Here is a 21,340-nt window from a genome sequence, read left to right as displayed (position 1 = left end):
ACGGATGACCTGTTGAACTTTTTCTCCTCAAGACACTGTAAATCCAACAAAATGCGGCTGTCCCTTCGCTCTCAAAATGGCAGCGTGCCAGCTGCTCCTGGAAATCACCACCTTCCTGAGAGAGACCTTCCCTTGTCTTCCTCGGCCACGCACCGAACCACTTGTGGTGAGGTCTTCTCTTTCACTGCTGAATTAGATCAGAAATAGTGTCAATAAATAGGTTTGTATGCATGCGTGAACCATACTGGTTGTGAAGTGCTTCATTATGGAGCTTCTACTAACAAACATTGAGGACACTTCAGAATTAACCGGCACTTTATTGTTCATTCATCATCATGTTGACTTTTTCAACATCCTCTGTTCCGACAAAGTCAAAGCTGTGTCAGTGCCTTAATGGATTAGAGCTTTTATTATCAGCATTATGATTTAGTACCACATGGCAGACCTCTCACTCGGAATGGTCAAGTGCAGTACTGTAAACATGTAAAGTGAAACGTATCATAGTGTGTCCGCCACGGTGATGTGAGCAAGCTTGTGTTATTTGACTTCTGACAATGCACCTCCCTTTTTAGGATCTGGACAGCTGCCGCCTGCGTCTGGATCCAGAGCTGGGTCGGCACCGTTACGAGAGAAAGATCAGCTTTGCAGGCATTCTGGATGATGAAGACGGCCACGATTCCCTCAACAGCAGCAGTCACACTCTGAAGTCGGACACCACCTGCGAGGAGAAGAAGCCCCAGGAGTCTCAGGGTGAGGCAGTTTGGCCGCGCTGGCCTATAAGGTCTCAGAGGTCTAAAGTGATTTCTATTATTTATCCATCCCAGCTCCCATTAGGAAGATTCGAATTGGGGGCTCCCGGCTATTGCAGATTAAAGGGGCTAGAAGTTTCCGGGTGAAAAAAGGAGGTTCCTTGTCTTCCATACGGAGAGCCGGGAGCCTGAAAAGCACCAAAATGTCCCGGCAGGACTCCGAGTCTGAGAATGAAGAGGGACTGCTGTCACAGACGCAGAGCCGAGATACTGTCACTGACATTGGTAAGATCAGTCATTTTTCTTGTGAATCTGGGGCAACTAGACCATATGGCTGATGCTAACAAACCTTCATGCGTGAGTGATAGTACTTGATAGCACTCTGTGTATGTAGTTATTAAAAGTTTTTTTACTTTTTTTGAAGCCATGACACACTTGCTTCATTGAAAAAAAATCCCAAGACTTGCCACCAAAGGAGACTCGGCCGAAGCATGATTGTCCTCAGCCCTAAGTCCTGGAGAAAATCCCTTTTAATTTGTGAAAATATTTAGTTACTGTCACTCGGCTATTTTGGCTGTTTGCAGAAACAAAATGCAGAATGTGGTTGTTTAAGAATGTCCCCACAAAGGGGTGGGCTGTGTGAAGAAACTATATCAGGATTTATTTATTTTTAATAATAAAAATAATAATAATAATGTTTTTTATTTTATCACAATCTCACATGTGTTTCTAAATTGTAAGTTTCTGGTCTGTAAAATCTTACAATTTAGGCCAACAAACATTATTATTCATAGTTAACATAATTTCCTGACACATCTATTATATTTTTTGCCTCAACTTGCTTCATAACTACAATTATTCTTTCTCTCTTCACATTTTGCCACAAATGTGTTTGGTTCTGCATTTAGATTTTAGCTAACATTTTAACCACGGAGCAAACTTTGATAGTCTATGAGTGTCAAATACACTGCTGTACGAACATCGTCTTTTGTTTTTTTAAAGGCGTTGATTTTTGCCAACTGAGACCTGCTCACTGAAAGAAATTTGTGACCAGTATTTGGTTTCTGTTATTCCAGGAAGTCCTTTCAGCACCAGTGAACCCAGCATTGAACCAGAGGGCCAGAGCTCAAGTGGGGCAGAGGACAACTACCACCGCAACATGTCATGGCTTCATGTATGTTGCACTCTTCTTCTTTAGTGTGTGATTCTGTCTTGATTCTGACCATTTTCTTCTTCTCTCCACTCAGATCATGATCCTGCTGTGCAACCAGCAGAGCTTCATCTGCACACACATTGACTTTTGCCACCCGCGATGCTACCAGCACCACAGCCGCTCCTGTGTTCGCCTTGTTCGGGCCATCAAGCTGGTGTACGGTGAGACTGTGGACAGCCTGAGAGAAGACAACATCTCCTCTGGTAACATCGGAACACGCGCCAAGAAAAGCAAAGAGGTAGGTCTTGACATCGAACTGTGCTGCTGAAAGTTTTGAAAGTCTGACTGATGCTTACGTTTTTCCATCAAGTGTTCGGACAAGTCTTGTCTCCGGACTCCATCCATGAAGAGGCGACCCACTGACACTAACACGGAAGGAAAGAAGGATACAGGGATGCTGAAATACATCAGAAACCAGGTGATGCTCTTAACCTTAAACAGAAACTTGGCCAGCCATTGAAACTATGTGTTTTGATTAGAATACAGTGGACACAAGACACAAACTCGACTGAGAATAAAAAAGTAGAAATATACAAGTGTCCCAATTTCAGTCCAATAATAAAAAGCTTGAAAGCTTTTTCACCTTTATAAAGCCCTTATCTTTGACAAGATGCATCATTTGGAGAATAAATATGATGCTTTGTAGAATGTGACTTTTGGTATTTCTTTATTTGAGTAGTCTCTTGTATTTAGATACTGTTTTAGCATCAGTGAAGAAAAGTTTTTGGTACATGATTTCTGAATTTTCTGTCCAGGTGATGAGCCTGTCCCCAGCGCCTCTCTCCCTGCTGATCAAAGCGGCTCCCATCTTGACAGACGACATGTATGGTGACATCCAGCCAGCTGCCTGGGAGCTGCTGCTGAGTGTGGACGAGCACATGGCGGCTGCTGCAGGTAAGGAGGGCTGCAGTTTTCTCTTCTAGTCCCACTTTTCCTTTGCTTCACTTGGGAGCTCAGTTATGTTGCAGTATTCAAGTTGCTCATTCCTTTGTCCCTCCAGCTGCCATGTTCCTTCTTTGCGCCGTAAAGGTGCCAGAAGCAGTGAGCGAGATGATGATGGCTGAGTTCCAGCACCAGGAGGCATGTCAACGTATCAACTCCATCCTAAAGTTTTACACGCTGTGGCGCTTTCGCTACCAGGTGTGGCCTCGCATGGAGGAAGGAGCCCAGCAGATCTTCAAAGTAGGGATTCACATTCTCCCATTAATTCATGACCCTGTGGAGTCAACAGCAATGTTTGTTCCAGATCCCTCCGCCCAGCATCAACTTTACCCTGCCCTCGCCGATCCTTGGCATGCCCTGTGTGCCCATATTTGACCCACCATGGGTGCCACAGAACACTGGAAGTGTTCAAGACCCGATCAATGAAGACCAATCCGTGAGTGACTGATCACTCTTTTAATGAAGCAGTGTCTAAGCAAGTGTGTTATGAGGAGAGAAATACAAATCTATTTCCACATTTAAAATGAGGACGCAAAGCACCATGTTCTAAAGTAGAACCTTGTCTGAAGTTTAGGACCACAGGTAAAACATCTGGTGTGCTGTGTCGTGCCGTTTCTTATTGAAACTGAAATTATTTGCTCTTTGGTGTTGGTAGCTTTGACCTTTGTATCGATCATAGAATTTCAAGTTGTATTCTATGCTAAACTGACTCCGCTAGTGAGCCATCTCATGTGCCATTCCAGGGTCAGGTTTTACTTTGGACATATGATGAAGAGCTGCATTGTCCTTGAGGGCCTCTGGAATTAGTCCAGGAGTCTTCTTAAATACCATTCATGACACCCATTATGTTTGGGTCAATCCATGCTGTTAGCATAGCCCGGTGGCTCTGTAACTCTTGTTACCATGACGACCGCCATCCCGGCACAGGAATCAAATACAGTGAATCAAAAGTCTGTGATGAGAGGTTTTGGATTCTAAACTTTAGGCAAGACTGCGATAGTCTACTCACACTGATGTGACTTGGTCCTTCCCAAACAGTAGTGATGGGCTGATGAGGCTTCATGAAACAGTGTCCTAATGTTCAGAGGCCACCAGATGGCGCTCTCTGTTTAAAAATGATGTGAGGTTTCATTGAAATGGTTGGTTAAATCCAAAGACTTTAGATCAGAGAGCGCCATCTGGTGGCCTCTGAAAATGAAGACACTGTATCCTGAAGCCTCATGAAGCCTCAAGCTGTATATTGTGCTCATGTGAAATGGAGTGCAACAAAGTTTAATTGTCTTGTCGTTGAAATGTTCATTTATTTTTGTATATGTACAGTATATATAATTTAAAGCATGCTTTAATTATGATTTACATATGCTATTTAAATTACTTTGATGACAACTTTGGAGCACATGATCTATAATTTACCTATCGACTGTCTTTGTTTTTAGTACCCCGCATTAATTCAGTCAGTCCATACCATAGTAAGTTGGTATTTCTGTCCAGATGTTTGTGCTGATGCATCTTGTTACCTCTGACCGTGACCTGGAGACTATTGTTGCACACTTGTAGTTCATCAAGGGAAAGTCGTCCTATCGGATGGAACACTCAGTGGTAGTGGTCGGGGGGAGGGAGGGTGTCATTTCAGCTAAGTGCATCTTGATCAGAAATACACACTTCCTCTTTCAGATGACAAGCATGCATCAGACATTCAGACATTTTGTGTGTGTTGTGACGTTCGTGCATGGTCATTGACTGAGAATGACTCTGCTGTTTACATACCCATGTCATGCCTATCGGACTCTGTATGTGTATGAGCACTTGTGTGGATGCAGTGAGGCATTTACTGTACACCAGATACAGTAAATTCTCCAAGTTCCAGTCAAAAGACGTTCAGTCTGTCATAGCAAAAGAGAATTTGGTATTTGAAGCGTGTCCTTCATCACTGCGAGGATGGCATGAGAGCATCTATGCGCTGGAGGAGAGTTACTGTATTCAAGTGTTGTCTGGTCATTTTAACATTGCGAACCAAAGCTCCTCAGTCCTAAGTGTAGAATTACTGTGCACCTGAAACTCCCCACTGCTCGAGCGCCGTGCTGTGGGAATCTTCGTCCCTCATCCATGCAAACCCTCCTCTGTAGAAATCGTTCTCAGCACGGGCGGTGTCGCGTTCCCACCAGCGAGCGGAGCACATCCTGAAGAACCTTCAGCAAGAGGAAGAGAAGCGACGCCTGGGCAGGGAGGCCAGCATCATCACGGCCATCCCTGTGGCTCAGGAGGCGTGCTACGAGCCCACGTGCAGCCCACCGCCTGAGCAGGAGGAAGAAGGTGGGCAACTTCTTCGTCTCCAAAGAGAATCCCAGATGAGAAGTGAAAGTAGTTTAGAAGTGTCCAAGCTGCTTTTGAGCGTTGACATTTGTCCTGCCAGCAGAAGAAGTGGTGAACCTGACATCCCGTCGTCTGTCGGTCAGCCCCTCCTGTGCGTCCAGCAACTCCCATCGCAACTACTCATTCAGAAGAGGATCAGTGTGGTCCGTCCGCTCCATGGCTAGCGCTGAAGGTACTGTGGTGTCTTAAATGTCAACATTTTAGATGAACAGGTATATATAGCTTGGACTGATAGCTGCCTTTATTCCAAAGCATATTGATGTTGAGGTATCAATGTATTGTGTATGTCAGATGAGGAGAACACTACAGAACACACTCCAACCCACCACATGCTTCAGCCGCCACAAGCCGTCTTCCCAGCATGCATCTGTGCGGCAGTCCTTCCAATTGTGCATCTCATGGAGGACGGGGAGGTTCGGGAGGACGGAGTAGCTGGTGATTATCCCTCTCAGCATAATGTGTGGAATTTGAAATGACTGTTTTGCTTACGATCGGCGTTCCTCAGTGAGTGCAGTGGCACAGCAAATCCTATGGAACTGTCTCATCGAAGACCCAGCTCTTGTTCTCCGCCATTTCCTGGAGAAATTAACAGTCAGTAACCGGCAGGTCAGTGGGGATACACGCACGTGGTCAGGTTAGAATCAGCACTCGGCCATGATGTCATGACTGTGTTTCATTTGCCGTCAGGATGAGCTGATGTACATGCTGAGGAAGCTGCTCCTCAACATCGGCGACCTCCCAGCTCAGACCTCTCACATCCTCTTCAACTATCTGGTGAGGATGCAAAGCTTTAGCTTCAGTCGACATTGTCTTAAACCAACTCCTCCATGAATCGTCCATTAAAACAGATTCTGATCCGCAGGTCGGGTTGATCATGTATTTTGTCCGCACCCCTTGCGAGTGGGGCATGGACGCTATATCAGCCACGCTCACGTTCCTCTGGGAGGTGGTCGGATATGTGGAGGGTCTTTTCTTCAAGGACCTGAAGCAAACCATGAAGAAGGAGCAGTGTGAGGTTAAACTGCTGGTCACTGCCTCAATGCCGGGTAAGACCACTTTCTTCTTTGTTTTGTTCCAGACAAGGCTATTCTGACTCGCATTTCTTTTGTCATGCAGGAACGAAAACATTAGTGGTTCATGGACAAAACGAGTGTGACATTCCGACACAGCTTCCTGTTCATGAAGACACTCAGTTTGAAGCTCTGTTAAAAGTGAGTCCACCACTCTAGTGTTGCCCTCTGTGGTGTAGACAGCTACACATCTTGATGTCTCATAATCCTGCCACTTAGCTGTGACAGTGCTGCTGTTGCTACTTGGCTGTCCAGCCCCACAATACATTGCATTTCTCCTTCCTGTCTTCCAGGAATGCTTGGAATTCTTCAATATTCCAGAGGCAAGATCAGCTCACTACTTCCTCATGGACAAAAGATGGAATCTTATTCATTATTCCAAGGTAACATCAAGGGCTCTGCAGCCAGGGACGCAGGCTGCGATGTTTGTGACATTTGTCTTAAAAAAAAAAAAAAAAGTAGTTTTTCCTTTGTGAAGTCCAAAGAAATGTCTAGGATAATCCCAGAGATCATCACACTTTCGTTCCAGACGTATGTAAGAGACATCTATCCATTTCGAAGGTCAGTCTCCCCACAGCTCAACCTGGTCCATATGCTTCCTGAGAAGGGGCAGGAGCTCATCCAAAAACAGGTCTGCCTCACTGGTCTATGTATCATAATGAATGTTCACTTGCTGTATGTGACATTTATGTTTTTGTTCAATTGTCCAGGTGTTTTCCCGCAAACTGGAGGAAGTTGGCCGCGTTCTGTTCCTCATCTCTTTGACTCAGCACATGCCGGCGGTGCACAAGCAATCCCATGTTTCCCTCCTGCAGGAAGATCTGCTTCGTCTGCCGTCCTTCCCCAGAACAGCTATTGATGCTGAATTCTCTCTGTTCAATGAGCCACAAGGTCCGTCAGCATTCAGGATTATCGATTCTCTCTGAGGACGAATTGGTTGTCTACATTCCGTAATTCTTTTCCAGGTAAAGAGCTGTTTGGGTTGGACACCCTGCACAAGGTGCTGTGGATCAAACTGCTGGAGGAGATGTTCCTGGGCATGCCCAGTGAATACCCTTGGGGTGATGAGATGATGCTGTTTCTTAACGTCTTCAATGGGGCACTGCTTTTACACCCAGAAGACAGCGCCCTCCTCAGGCAGTACACAGCCACTGCCATTAACACAGCGGTGCACTTCAACCACCTGTTTTCTCTGAGCGGCTATCAGTGGATCCTACCAACCATGCTGCAGGTACCAAGTCGACACAACTAAAAAGTCTGTTGTCATCGTACGTGTTGCACACAGCAGGTGTTGCAGCTGCTCGTGTGATCCTCTGTTCACAGGTGAAAATCTCTTGACTTGGTGTTATTTCAGGTGTATTCCGACTATGAAAGCAACCCTCTCCTCAGGCAGGGCATTGAGTTCTGCTGCCGACAGTTCTATATCCTCCACCGAAAACCCTTCATCCTGCAGCTGTTTGCCAGTGTGGCGCCGCTGCTGGAATTCACCGTCAGTACATGGCTCTCGTGAATTTCTACGCCTCGGCAAGTGATGATAATGCCATTATTAAAAGTCTCTCTGTCCATAGACAAGCACCAGTTCAGGTCTCTCTAAAGGAGTTTCAGCACAGTGTCTGTTTGACCTGTTGGTGTCCCTGGAGAATGAGACGCAGGACTCCCTGGACGCATTGGAACTGGTGAAGGCAGAGAAGCCTCTGCGCTCTTTGGGTAAGGAGCCCCTCTCCATGTCGTAAGCTTTGCATGTCAATGTGTAGTTTCATGATATTATCTCCACCATACTGACCGGTGACCAGCAGGTGTCTCAGTACATAAGTCACCATCGGGCTTTTGCTGTGCAACCCTCGACCTTTAAAAGTGTTCAGTGGGCAGTTGGGGCTCAAGCCAGAAATGATGACTCGTCTTGTTTCCTCAAAAGTCCTCCATCAAAGATGTGCATTGGCAGTGGCATGTTCCTCACAGTTCCCTGAAGATGACCTCTCAAGCTAACTAGCAGTGTCATGCTCTCTTCTTCACTGACATCCAAATGTGAAGTTCCTCCACAATTATAAGTGTAACCTGCACCGAGGGAAACAGAAGCATAGATCACCATCGTTTTTTGAAATAAAATGCTGTGTAGTTGATATCCAGAATGATTTGTTGCTAAAACCCTCTTTTAAATGGCTCTAAATGTCTTTTCTATTCTAGATTTCTGTTATGGTAATGAAGACCTGACATTTTCTATAAGTGAAGCCATCAAGCTGTGTGTCACCGTCGTTGCTTACGCTCCGGAATCCTTCAGGAGGTAAAAGAGTCTTTTGTAGGGATGGGCTGATGAGGCTTCATGAAACGGCGTCCTTATTTTCAGAGCCCACCAGATCTTGGTCTAACAGTGATGTGAGGTTTCATGCCATGCATGAAATGGTTGTTTAAATCCAAAGACTTTAGAGCAGAGAGCGCCATCTGGTGGCCTCTGAAAATAAGGACACTGTTTCACGAAGCTTCACCACCCTATCACTAGTTTTTTGTCAGCTGTTTTTTATGGACACTAAGGCAGTTCTCCTTTGCTGTAGTCTCCAGATGCTAATGGTTCTGGAGGCCCTGGTCCCCTGCCACCTTCAGAAGCTGAAGAGCAACACCATGACGATGGAGTCGGCTTCAGCCGCTCGGGACGAGATTGCCGCCATCGCTGCTCTGGCCACTTCGCTGCAGGCCCTGCTCTACAGCTCAGAGGCCCTCACAAGGTCACACACACCCGAAGAAGCTTCGCATTTGCTCCTTTCTTTTGGCAAACAAATGTGTTTTTATGTATTTGTGAGGAGTGAGCATGATAACTGATCACCACACATTGTGTGTCATTCAATATAGAAGTAACCTGGTATTTTAGTTCAGCACTGTTCAGCTTCAGATCGCCTCCCGTTGTATTTGTCTCTGTCTGTGATTTGACCTTCCTGTGTCTCCACAGGCCCATGACAGCACCACAGATGTCCCGCTGTGATCAGGGACATAAAGGAGGCACCACAGCAAACCATGCCATGTCAGGAGGAGTCAACACCAGGTCAGTGCGCGGAACGTTTGCTTGATACAAGTCCTGGTCCGATCACCTGCTTGCTCTCGCAGGGACAACCTCCACCTGCTGGAGGAGGGCCAGGGAATGCCCAGGGAAGAGCTGGACGAGCGCTACGCTAGAGAGGAGTTCCGTCGACCCAGAGAGTCCCTGCTAAACATTTGCACTGAGTTTTACAAGCACTGCGGCCCGCGACTCAAAATCCTTCAGAATGTGGCTGGTGAGCCTCGGGTCACAGCCCTGGAGCTGCTGGATATCAAATCCCACATGAGGTGAAGACAGCTCTGGTCACTGGTTGTGTGCGGTGGTTTGAATGCCCTTTTACCGTGTGTGTGTGTGTGTGTCAGGCTGGCTGAAATCGCCCACGCCTTGCTAAAGCTGGCACCCTATGACACCCTCACCATGGAGAGTCGAGGGCTGCGTCGATACATCATGGAGATGCTGCCCATCACCGACTGGTCATCAGAGGCAGTCCGCCCGGCTCTCATCCTCATCCTCAAGAGGCTGGACCGCATGTTCAACAAGATTCACAAGATGCCCACGCTCAGGTGCGCTCGCCCACAGGCACTATGCACCAGGTCTGTTGAATACTCTTCTCCCTCTGTCTGAGTGTATCGTGCTGTGCCAGTGAACAGTAGATAGACGGCTTCTTGGCACTGTGGTTTGTAGCGCTGCAATTTGTGAGGTGTTGTACCGTAAGTGCTGCTGTGGCGTCTTCATGTGCTGCGTGTGGATGCAGTATGATGTGTGTGTCGCCCGTCGAGGGTCCGGGAGGTCACCAGAGGCGGATGAGTCCAGTCTTGAGCCACGGTGTTACTGGCAGGTGACAAGAGCAGACCTTGCTCGTGAGTTTATTACACTCCCATATGGCAATGTCTGGATGAGAATTGAAACGCCATCATATCAGTCAGTACGGCTCTAAAAGGTGGCGATAGGCCAGTGAGGCTTCATGAAACAGTTTCGGCTCTAAAACAAATTCCATATGTCCCTGTGTCTTCTCTCCATGTGTCTAAACCATCTGGCCACCCAAACCATGTCCCTCTAGTAGACAGCTATATCAGGGCTGCTGCCTCAAACCCATACATGACAATCCATACTGTCCTATCAAGCAGTGGTCCCCTACCCCTGGGCCGGCGACCGGTACCGGTCCGTGGATCAATTGGTACTGGGCTGCACAAGGAATAATTAATAATTTCCGTTCGATGTATTATCTGAGTCTGAATGAGCTTTTATTTTGAAAAACCTTTTATTTTGAAAAATGAGCGAATTCTCGAGGTTAAGCTTGGGTCATTTGAGAGCCAAAATGTAACCCACACGCTCGCAAAATGAGTCAGAAACAGCCGTCTTTGTGAAAAGGAAAAGGCTCAGTGAAGCGACAGGAAAAGAGCCTGCGACTTCCATGAAGAAGAATGTTTTTAACAGACAATATAGCAGGAGTCGTACTTGAAATATGGATTTACCTTGGTGGGTGATTCCCACGTGCCAAGCAAACAAACATGCAGAGGCCTTATCTGATGGTTCAAAGTGGCAACTTCATACCGCCCAGGCCACGTTCAAATGGTCAAGCATCGACCAGTCAGCGGTGATAAAAAGGTTGGGGACCACAGCTATAGAGCTTCCCTTTCATTCTAGCTCGTACCCTTCCGTCACAGATCACCTCTGGCAATTGTCTCCCCCCGTTCCAACCCGACCATCACCCTGTATGCTTGATCCCAAATACTGTTGTCACCTCCTCTACTCACTCATCTTCAGGTTCTCCTGCCTCCCACTCATGTATACACGTGTATTCTGTCTTGTTTCTAGTGATCAGCAAACGTTTCAGATGGTGTTGTGTGCTTATATGGTATTCTCATGGGTATTGAGAGGAACTTCTGCTTCCCAATGTTGAGACGATCAATTGTAGAACATGTCAGAAACGCAGTGATGGAGAAGATAAGCAGCTTTACAGACTGAAATGTATACCTTGTCGTGTGTGTGTGTTTGTGTGCTTCGTAGAGGGGTATTAGGCTGCTGTTTGCTGTGTCTGTTGGCTATGCATTGCTTGTCATCAAAAGATATTTTAAATGAGTTGCCCTGTTTTCTATGAGCATGTTCACTTGTGTCACTTGAGACTCGGTACAGATGATGTGTGTGTTTTCCCAACTTTTGGATTGAAAAGGATGCTTCGTCGATAACAAAAGCAGATGGTCAACTGATAAATGGCATCACTGATCTTGCATCCTGCAATGGTTAAATGATGCACATGAAGTGGTTTGTCTGGCTTCTTTAATAGCAATAGGTCAACATGGCGTGTGAAATATATCGGCAGATGTTTTCCTGTGGCTGGACTAGAGAGCAAAAGGAGGGCAAGAGGTTGAGTAGTAGAAGTTGAAAGCCACACAATCTGCAGGAATTCTCACTGTGGTTATGTGGGTGTGTTTTGCCTTGGTGTGTGTGTGGGTGTGTTTTCCAGGAGACAGGTGGAGTGGGAAGCGGCCAGTAGTCTGATTGAGGGCATATGTCTGACACTCCAGCGGCAGCCCATCATCTCTTTCCTCCCTCACCTTCGCTCGCTCATCAACGTCTGCGTCAACCTGGTATGTGTACGTGGTCGCCAGCTGTGTCGACAGACACCGAGGTGAATGTGTCAACACTTGGTCATGGATCTCCAGGTGATGGGTGTTGTCGGACCGTCCAGCGTGGCCGATGGGCTGCCACTGCTCCACCTCAGCCCCTATCTTTCTCCTCCTCTGCCCTTCAGCACGGCTGTGGTTCGACTGGTGGCCTTACAGATCCAGGTCCGTTTCTTCACAAGCTGCTCGCCTTGCCTGTCGTCGTCGTCGACTGACATTTCCTGTTTTCACTTTTGTCTCAGGCTTTGAAAGAAGACTTTCCTCTTAGCCATGTGATTGCACCTTTCACCAACCAGGAGCGGCGGGAGGGAATGCTGCTCAACCTGCTCATTCCCTTTGTGCTGACTGTGGGCTCCGGGAGCAAAGGTCACTTCTGGCTGTGTGTGTCGTAGCGTGTGGTAGTGATGCGCTGATGAGGCTTCATGAAACAGTGTCCTTATTTTCAGAGCCCAGGAGATGGTTTAAAAATGATGTGAGTTTTCATAGAAATGGTTGTTTAAATCCAAAGATTTTAGATAAGAGAGCGCCATCTGGTGGCCTCTGAAAATAAGGACACTGTTTCATGAAGCCTCATCAGTGCATCACTAGCATTTGGGAATGGGTTCTCATGATTCCTGGTTAGAGCTGGATTTGGTCCTGATCAAACCAGACCAGCAGTGTGTGTGTCCGCAGTAGGGACAAAACTGCTGCAAACCTCTGATACTATCTGATACTACTCCTCTGAAACTATAAATGAAATTAAGTGAGATGGAGGGACTTCTTTTAGGCTGATGCATCTTAAATATGTTCTTTTTTCACTTGTACTATTGGCAGATTATTTCAGACTTATTTCATGGGAAAAGTAACGCAAAATTAGACGAGTGTAGGAAGCAGAGCCGGACCTGTTGGGTCAGGAGGGTGGAGTGGTAAAACAAACAGTAGTCTAGGAAGTGTCAGATGTGCCGTAGTGAATTCACTGGCAGCCTGGCTGTATACTGCGCCTTGTATTTGAAGGAGACCGGTTCCACATCCTTGTCTCTCATCTGTAAGCTCACCTGCCTTATTTAAGTTTTTTCCTGAGAAAGTTCAGCATTCTCTGTTAAGATGTCAAAAGCAGTAAAAAGACGAGTATAGCAGGGAAAACTTGCTGGCGCTGTTTGGCATTGGGGGCCATTATTCCTCTTTGGAAGCATCCTAGAAGATCACCTCCTGTGTGTGGCTCCCAGAGAGAGCTTCGGTTTGTGCAAAGCTGTTTTTTTTGTTTTTTGTTTTTTTTGTAGGTTCGTCCATTAATAATGGGAGTGAAGTTTCACCTCAACCACATAATGCAGGATCTTCTAAAGACCCTGGTTTTGGCAGTACAAAGTTTAGTCTAAGTCTAAGTATGTGACTCTCTGACTTGATGCTCTGCAGACAGCCCCCACCTGGAGCAGCCAGAGATCTTTCTGCTCCTGCAGACCGTCATCAACATCCTACTCCCTCCACGCATCATCTCCACCTCACGCACCAAGAACTTCATGCTGGACGCCTCCCCGGCTCACTGTTCCACCCCTGGAGACACAGGGAAGGATCTTCGGCGAGAGGGCCTGGCCGAGTCCACCAGCCAAGCAGCTTACCTGGGTACCTCACTGGACGGCTTTGCCAGTCTTTGTCATTCTGGGCTCACTGTGTTTCTTCAGCTCTGAAGGTGGTGCTGGTGTGCTTCGAGCGCTCGCTGGGGAACCACTGGTACCGGCTCAGCCTGCAGGTGAAAGAGATGGCTCTCCGGAAAGTGGGCGGTTTGGCTTTCTGGGACTTCATCGACTTCATTGTCAGGACTCGCATCCCCATCTTTGTCCTGCTGCGACCCTTTATTCAGTGCAAGGTCCGAGCTGCTCCGTGTGACTTGCATTTTTCAGTTTTTAACCCGTGTTTTTGGTATTATTGTGTTGCAGTTGCTGACCCAGCCAGCTGACTCGCAGGAGGAGATAACAGCACGGCACCACATAGCCGACCAGCTGGAGCGCCGCTTCATACCTCGCCCTCTGTGCAAAAGTTCTCTGTTTGCAGAGTTCAACAACGAGCTGAAGATCCTGAAGGAGGCGGTGCACAGTGGCTCAGGTCAGGAAGCACTGGCGGTCCGGCTTCTGTCCATCTGTGGGTCCTGACTCTTTGTCATTTACTCTGCAGCATATCAGGGCAAGACCTCCATCAGCACCGTGGGCACCTCCACGTCAGCGTACCGCCTCAGCCTGGCCACTATGTCGCGCTCCAACACGGGCACTGGGACGGTCTGGGAGCAGGACAGCCAGCCGTCCCGCCAGCCCTCACAGGACACACTGAGCCGCACAGACGAGGATGACGAAGAGAGTCAGTCTGCCTCCTCAGCTCTCTGCTCGTGTTCTCCAAAACCCGGCACTCACCTGACTGTGTGGTTCTTCCAGACGACTCCATGAGTATTCCCAGCGTGGTGAGTGAGCACGAGTCGTTCATGCCCAGAGTGTTGTCACAGCGACGCTTCTCCAGCCACGCCACTGGCACAGCAGCCTCTCAGTCGGACCCCCCGCGCAGCAACATGTTGCCCAGCCACAGGTACCACACGCTGAACTGCCTGCCTGAAATTGTTGTGGGCTGGTGAGGCTTCATGAAACAGTGTCCTAATTTTCAGAGCCCACCAGATGGTGCTCTTGGTCTAAAAATGATCTGAGGTTTTGAATCATTTAATTTTTTTTTTCAATCCAAAGATTTTAGATCAGTGAGCGCCATCTGGTGGCCTCTGGAAATAAGGACAGTGTTTCATGAAGCTGAGCCCATCACTTCTGCCACCCATTTCAATTGTGGTAAAAATGAAACGATGAAGTAGAAAAACCAACATGAAATATGCTTTTTGAGTTCTAATATATATTTATACACATGTATTTATCCCATTCAAGGACAACAATGAAGTTATGTTTAGTTGAACCACAAACAAGAATCAGTCAGTCCTTCAGTTAAACAGATGGACTGAAAAAGTCCCTAAACACTATTGTATTTATGTCAGAATCAAAGAAACAGATCGTGGTGCAGAGATAAATACCGGACAGAACATAATGATTATAGTGTTTACAGATTCCTCTCCTGTACAGATGCAGCTGAAGGTGAAACACAGAAAGAGCAAAGTGATTCTCATCAGATTTGTTTTCAGACAACAGAGTTATTTACGACAAACAGTTGGCTTGGCTTGTGTTTGGAACTTCGGAACTGTCTTTTTAAGTTGACAGCTGATATATTCAAAAGGTTCCAAGCCTCTCCCTCCTGGGCTGAAAAAAAAACACCTGGATATTTGGGAGACGACGCTCGACTAAACGTTTCCGACCCCTTCCCCTTTTCACAGTGAACCCAATGTGCTAGATGAGTGCCAGGGTCTTCTGCAGGAGGGTAACCTCACTAGGTACGATGGCCCTTCGTCTGTGTGTGTCCCGTCGGTCCGTCTGTCGGCCGGGGAGAGGGGCAGCCACTCGGGACCTGTCTGGGCTGCCCCTCCGTTAGTCACTCATCCACATCCAGTCGCCTCGGCCCGTCACGCCACCCCTGTCTCCCTCTGTGTTTGGGTCCAGTGTTTCTGTCCCTTCTCTGTACCTTCCTCTGAGCTCACACTGACCCTCATCGTTTCAGCTCATCTGCTGTTCTAACCAGAGCCGAAGGTCTGATGGCCGCCCCTCGGGAGCCGGGGAGCTCGGCCTCTTACTCCTGTTAGCTTTTAGGTCTTCATTGGTGCCATGGTGTCTCATGTTGTTGTTTGTCAGGCTTTCCGCTGTTCAAATTGGACGTCCACTTCTGGATACCAATCTGTGGGGGCAAGGGGGTCCTGGGGTGGCAACCACCACACAACACTTCCACCTTTCTCCTTCAAGCTAGACTGGACTTTTAATTGAATTGCACATCCATTCAAAGCCCGGCCTCTGTTGCTGCTCCAGCCCCGTCGACCCCCTTGTGTTGTCTTGGCTGTCCCAGTCATGGCGGCACTGTCTCTGCTCTGTGGTTGGTCATCTTGTGAACATACCGTGTCGTCCAGTCAATAGAGTAGCCGCAGCATCCTGCCGAACAAGACCAGTGTTTGTTGGCAAAGCCGCTCCTTATTCTTCAGGACCTATTTGTGATGAAATGTGTGTGTGTGTGTGCGTGCGTGTTCGTGGATGTGTGGCTGTCTTCACCAGGGTGGCCAGTGTGCAGAGTGAACCAGGCCAGCAGAACCTGCTGCTCCAGCCACCGCTGGGACGCAAGCGTGGACTCAAACAGGTAGGAATTCTGTTGTATTTATTCCCCACTGGAATTGAAGATGATATGACATGCAAATGTGATTTTGTCCAGCTGCGACGCCCCCTGCTGTCCATCCCAAAAACGGAACCCCGTGGACGCTCCGGAGCTCGACTGTCCACCACGCGCCGAAGCATCCAGCCCAAGAACAAACCCATGGGTAACAGTCAGAGCCTGTTGACACACACAGACCAAACACTGGCGGATGTCGCATCATGTTTTCACACACGTGTAAAAACACACAACACTCCCACTGTGGCCTGGAACTCCTAGATGAAGGACTACTGATGTTGTGTTGCTGCTTGCTTGTCCTCAGTACCGCACACCCCTCCACTTCTTTGTGCCCTCTCAACTAGCAGCACCACAGAGCGAACACCTGGGAGCATAAGCTCATATCTGTCCCCTCACTTTCTAGTCCCAGCGGATATAGGTAGTGATGGGCTGATGAGGCTTCATAAAACGGTGTCCTTATTTTCAGAGGCCACCAGATGGCGCTGTCTGCTCTAAAATCTTTATTTTTAAACAACCATTTCAGTGAAACCTCACATCATTTTTAAACCAAGAGCAGCAAAGACAAAGGTTAGAGCAGTGACCGTGGTCTAAGAGGTCCATGTTGAATCAGCACTTCAACAGCTGCCTTCTTAGTGAGGCAGTGTTGACATCATGAGGCATAGGCTGATGAGGCTTCATGAAACAGTGTCCTCGGTTTCAGAGCTCAGTTGGTGGCTCTCACTGTTTAAAAATGATGTTTCATTCACAAGGTTTTAGAGCCAAGAGCACCATCTGGAGGACACTGTTTCATGAAGCCTCCTGTACCCATCAGCGGTTGTCAGCACTGACTCTCCTCTGTGACTCAAACAGTAACCACCTTCAGTTCATTCTTCAGTCCTTGTTCACTTGAATGTCGACGAGGATGGTGTTGGGATTGGTTGTGGCGTCTCTGTGTGTCGCCTGCTCTGGTGCTGGCCTGCTCGGCATTTTAATGCACCTGGTTCATGGGCTTGTTTCCATGCAGTTTTGGCCATCAAAAGGTGTTTGTAGCTGGTTCAGCCCTGGAAAAACACGTGATTTTTCTGACACAAAGCTTGTCGTTTGAGGCGCTGGACCATGTCAAACATTGTCACATTCTGAGACCCAGCAACTCAAACGTTATTCAGCTGTGTAGTTCTGTCCACCTGTCAGTTGAGGAAGTGGCTCTTCGGTGACTGGGTGTCTATTGAAGCCAATTCAGGTCAAAATGTTAAGGAAGTCGGTGGGATTAGTGGTCCTCCAAGGTTCCTCTCTGATCCAGGTTTTCATGGACATGATTTAGTAGGCGTTCCATCTGTCTGTACCTCATGTTGTCTTGTTGATCTCATCGACGTGGGTGTGTCTAGACTTGTGACGCTGCGGGTCGTGATTCAGAAATCAAACTGATAATACAACAACACCACAGTATTTGGACCCGACTGCTTCTGTTTGTGCAAGCTGGTGTGGTTCCTGAGTGTGAAGCAGCTGACAATAGTTTGGAAGCCTGCTGTGACGTCAAGCTCCTAGCCAGACCAGGAATGAACTGACGGAGTCATGTGTCTCCATCATGGAGCGTGTCTCACACAAGCACACACAGACACACACACGGACTCACAACTGCGTCCTTGTCCCCAGACTTTGTTCCGATGTTGTTTGTAATTCCACCAAACTGACTCTTGTCACTCTGTTCTGTCTCACGCCCTGTGTTTCCAAATAAAGAAACTTTGTTGGACTGTGAAGGTGAGACACCAGCTTTAACCCCTCCCTCTCCACCCTGCAATGGCTCGCCCCTTTTCTCTGCACCCTCACCCAGTAGGGCGCTCTGCATGTCTGTCTTGCATCCCTCTCCTGGCCCGCCTCTCCCGCCCTCTGTCCCAGTCCCGCCTCCACTCCAGTGCTGATGTGTTAGCCAGTCCCTGGCGGAGTCAGGCCACGCTGCCTCTAAACTGTGTGCGGTGTGTGTGTTCGCAGCTCAAGGAGACCAGAAAAGATCGGTCACATTCACTGAGGCTCAAGAGCAGCAGGGGTCTTCAGCTGCTGCCAAGCCCCAAACTCCCGGCAGTGCCGAGCCACCGGACGAGGGCCGGAAGAGCAGTCCGTCTATCTCCAAGTCGCCGACCCTGGAGGTCCCCACAGTCTCCTCGGCCATGGTCACCGCTGACCTTCACACTCCTAACACGCAGGTAGGTACTGAAAGAGCTTCTCTGGCTCTGAACCTGTCCACTGCCTGACACTAGTGATGGGCTGATGAGGCTTCATGAAACAGTATCCTAATTTTCTGACCCCACCAGATGGTGCTCCTGGTTTAAAAATGATGTGAGCTTTCATTGATTATAAATCCAAAGATTTTACATCGGACAGCGCCATCTGGTGGCGTCTGAAAATGAGGACACGGTTTCATGAAGCCTCATCACTAACATTCATCCCAATGACGCCATGTTTCTTTTCCCTCCAGGTTCCATCAGCGATGAGCAGCAAGGAGAAGCGAGAGCAGTGGGGCCTCCGCAGCAGCCTCTCCCCTCCGCCCTCCATCTCCCGCCCCTCCACGCCCACACCACCCCCACGCACTTGCTCCCCTCTGCCTCTCTCTCGCACTTGCTCCCCCCTCCCCTTGTCTCGCACATCCTCACCGTTGCCTCCTCCGCTCCCCGTGCTGGTTACAGCACCTGCCCCAGGTCCGCCGCCCCCACCACCCTTGCCCGTCCCTCCTCTTATCCCCCCGCCCCCTCCCGGACCCTGCAGGATCAGAGAGAGTCCGGGTGAAGAGGACACCACCGCTCTGCTGCCACGCAGCGACACGCTGCTGCAGCTCAGCGAGGACGAGGGGACTGAGAACCCCCTTCTCACCCCGCTGCTGGCTGCTCCCTCTCCCCGCCTCTCACCCCTCCCTCTCTCACCTGTGGATCTCGACCTGGATGAGTCTCATGTGTGATGCTCAGCGAATGTTTAATGATGCTCAATTCAGAATGGCAGACAGACAATCCTCACTAGTTGTGAAAGGAACCTAGAAAGCCATTGTTTCCCGCCGGAAGATATTTTATGATACAGATTTGTCCATCCACAGCCATGTCTATTGTGTCATAGTTCAATATTATATAAATGACAGAATATAATATATATATGAAACTATGGAACAAATTATTCTTTTATACTTGGAAGGTTTTTAGATAACTAATATTATGAAAGAAGAATTTTCAATTTGTTCTTTGTTTATTTTTCACTGCTAAACTGTGTAGTGGTCGTAACCCAGGGATGGGCTGATGAGGCTTCATGAAACAGTGTCCTTATTTTCAGAGGCCTCCAGATGGCGCTCTCTGCTCTAAAATCTTTGGATTTGAACAACCATTTCAATGAGACCTCACATCATTTTAAACCATCTGGAAATGAGGACAGTGTTTCATGAAGCCTCACCCAGCCATCATTAGAAGTCTTTGTCTGGTCCCAGAAACCAGACTCCAGTCTGTCATCTGTGTGTTGGAGAATACAGTATATCCTGCAAAATATTTATTTTGTGACCAAAGACTAGTTCTGTGTTGTCGAAGTGGATAGAAACAGATGTTTTCTGTTGTTAGTTTGCTGTTGCCGTAGCCACTCTGCTTAGACGTTGTTGCTCATTCTCATGCCTTAACAGAAACGATATTAAAGCATAGTGGTATTATTCAGAGGCTTATTTATTAAACTTGACTGTTGTCATGAAGCTATGATGAATCGTGCCATACATTACACCAGTCCACTGTGAGTGTTTAGGCTTCTCAACGAAAACTGTGTTCCCTCTTGTGCAGAACATTTTATGTCCCTTGTTTCTTTCTGTAAGTGCCATTTACCAAAACTGTCTTCGTGTCAACTTTAAATAAAGGCATATATAAATAAATATAATAAGATAACTGTGTGTGTGTGGTTTCATTCTCATGCAGGAAAAAATTTGGTGTTTTCAACATCTTCCTAATCCCACTAGAGGGCAGTGTCTGTCGATTGAGCCTCGTAACGTTAGAGCATGAGCGACTGCTGGCAGCCATTTTTTATTTTATTTTAAACATCTCTCACGTTTAACTGACAAGCTGCCAGCTTTTCGCCTGTGCCAAAGAGAAGCACTTAGTTTTACACGTGACAATAGGGACCAGTGATGTGTTGAAGAACCAGCGTGTGCAGAGCAAGGCATTCTTAATGTTCGCAGTGACGCCTGAACGCATCATCCCAAATCATATTCCCTGATCGACTGTTTCATTTTCCACTGAAGGATTTTATCACAAGCATTTTTGTATTTTGAGGAACAAGAAGTTCTGATAAAATGAAGATTGCTCATTAAAATAATGCCATTTAACATTTCAATTCAACTATTATGGTGAAGAAACACACACAGGAAGTGGGGAAATATACTCATTAGTTCACTTTGTGACATTGAGCAGTCATGGGCTGATGAGGCTTCATGAAACAGTGTCCTCATTTTCAGAGCCCACCTGATGGCGCTGTTGATTTAAAAATGATGCAAGGTTTCATGGAAATGGTTGTTTAGATCCAAAGATTTTAGAGCAGACAGTGCCATCTGGTGGCCTCTGAAAATAAGGACACTGTTTCATAAAGCCTAACCAGCCCGTCTGCTGTAAAATGTTTGGACTTGAACAACTATTTCAATGAAATCTCACATCATTTCTAAACCAAGAGCGCCATCTAGTGACCTCTGAAAATTACAACACTGTTTCATCAACCTTGCAATACTGTTTCATGATACCTTCATGATCACTGGGTGGCAACCTTGGTTTAAAAATAACACAATCCATTAAAATAGCTGTCTAAAACCATAAAGCTGAGAGCGCCATCTATTGGCCTCTGAAAGTGAGGAGGCTGCAACATGAAGCTTCATCAGTCCAACCGTATTGTAACAAAGGTTGACGGCAGTTGAAGTATTTGACAGTAGTACTGACTTTTGTTTTTACTACAGGCTTGTTTTGTTTGAAAGTTTGGGGTGAAACTGAAACACCAGTGCATACACAGTTCATGTCCGTGACCTTGTACTCCAGTCATGAGGCAAAGCTCTGAACCAGAGGTCACCTGTTTTCTATGGAAGCTCTTGAGTG

General features: G+C 47.5%; 1 protein-coding gene across 14 annotated transcripts in view; it reads left to right on the top strand.

Annotated features, from left to right (window-relative positions):
• LOC128757545 (protein unc-80 homolog) overlaps positions 1-20,131 on the top strand; it is a 41,526-nt gene extending 21,395 nt beyond the window's left edge. For 5 of the 14 annotated variants that reach the window (XM_053863007.1, XM_053862957.1, XM_053862998.1 and 2 more), the window contains 41 exons: positions 33-166; positions 573-750; positions 825-1,034; positions 1,826-1,923; positions 1,997-2,200; positions 2,273-2,380; positions 2,718-2,856; positions 2,963-3,144; positions 3,209-3,340; positions 5,031-5,217; positions 5,318-5,449; positions 5,569-5,712; positions 5,783-5,883; positions 5,965-6,051; positions 6,140-6,323; positions 6,394-6,488; positions 6,641-6,730; positions 6,877-6,978; positions 7,058-7,238; positions 7,313-7,578; positions 7,702-7,836; positions 7,916-8,054; positions 8,532-8,628; positions 8,897-9,067; positions 9,289-9,381; positions 9,444-9,662; positions 9,738-9,968; positions 11,843-11,966; positions 12,042-12,167; positions 12,245-12,368; positions 13,395-13,601; positions 13,661-13,845; positions 13,916-14,081; positions 14,151-14,330; positions 14,405-14,552; positions 15,334-15,390; positions 16,157-16,238; positions 16,311-16,416; positions 17,985-18,005; positions 18,237-18,448; positions 18,721-20,131. In XM_053863007.1, the coding sequence (XP_053718982.1) occupies positions 33-166; positions 573-750; positions 825-1,034; positions 1,826-1,923; positions 1,997-2,200; positions 2,273-2,380; positions 2,718-2,856; positions 2,963-3,144; positions 3,209-3,340; positions 5,031-5,217; positions 5,318-5,449; positions 5,569-5,712; positions 5,783-5,883; positions 5,965-6,051; positions 6,140-6,323; positions 6,394-6,488; positions 6,641-6,730; positions 6,877-6,978; positions 7,058-7,238; positions 7,313-7,578; positions 7,702-7,836; positions 7,916-8,054; positions 8,532-8,628; positions 8,897-9,067; positions 9,289-9,381; positions 9,444-9,662; positions 9,738-9,968; positions 11,843-11,966; positions 12,042-12,167; positions 12,245-12,368; positions 13,395-13,601; positions 13,661-13,845; positions 13,916-14,081; positions 14,151-14,330; positions 14,405-14,552; positions 15,334-15,390; positions 16,157-16,238; positions 16,311-16,416; positions 17,985-18,005; positions 18,237-18,448; positions 18,721-19,197 (6,254 nt within the window). In that variant the 3' untranslated portion in view covers positions 19,198-20,131. The remainder of the gene's footprint in view (positions 1-32; positions 167-572; positions 751-824; positions 1,035-1,825; positions 1,924-1,996; positions 2,201-2,272; positions 2,381-2,717; positions 2,857-2,962; positions 3,145-3,208; positions 3,341-5,030; positions 5,218-5,317; positions 5,450-5,568; positions 5,713-5,782; positions 5,884-5,964; positions 6,052-6,139; positions 6,324-6,393; positions 6,489-6,640; positions 6,731-6,876; positions 6,979-7,057; positions 7,239-7,312; positions 7,579-7,701; positions 7,837-7,915; positions 8,055-8,531; positions 8,629-8,896; positions 9,068-9,288; positions 9,382-9,443; positions 9,663-9,737; positions 9,969-11,842; positions 11,967-12,041; positions 12,168-12,244; positions 12,369-13,394; positions 13,602-13,660; positions 13,846-13,915; positions 14,082-14,150; positions 14,331-14,404; positions 14,553-15,333; positions 15,391-16,156; positions 16,239-16,310; positions 16,417-17,984; positions 18,006-18,236; positions 18,449-18,720) is intronic. The other 9 variants (XM_053863020.1, XM_053862949.1, XM_053863030.1 and 6 more) reach the window with 7 other exon arrangements.
• The last annotated feature ends 1,209 nt before the right edge of the window (positions 20,132-21,340 follow it).

This window comes from Synchiropus splendidus, chromosome 1 (assembly GCF_027744825.2).
Source record: "Synchiropus splendidus isolate RoL2022-P1 chromosome 1, RoL_Sspl_1.0, whole genome shotgun sequence".
NCBI classification, from domain to species: domain Eukaryota; kingdom Metazoa; phylum Chordata; class Actinopteri; order Syngnathiformes; family Callionymidae; genus Synchiropus; species Synchiropus splendidus.
The sequence above is the reverse complement of the archived record's forward strand: the minus strand, read 5'-3'. Positions and strand labels throughout refer to the sequence as shown.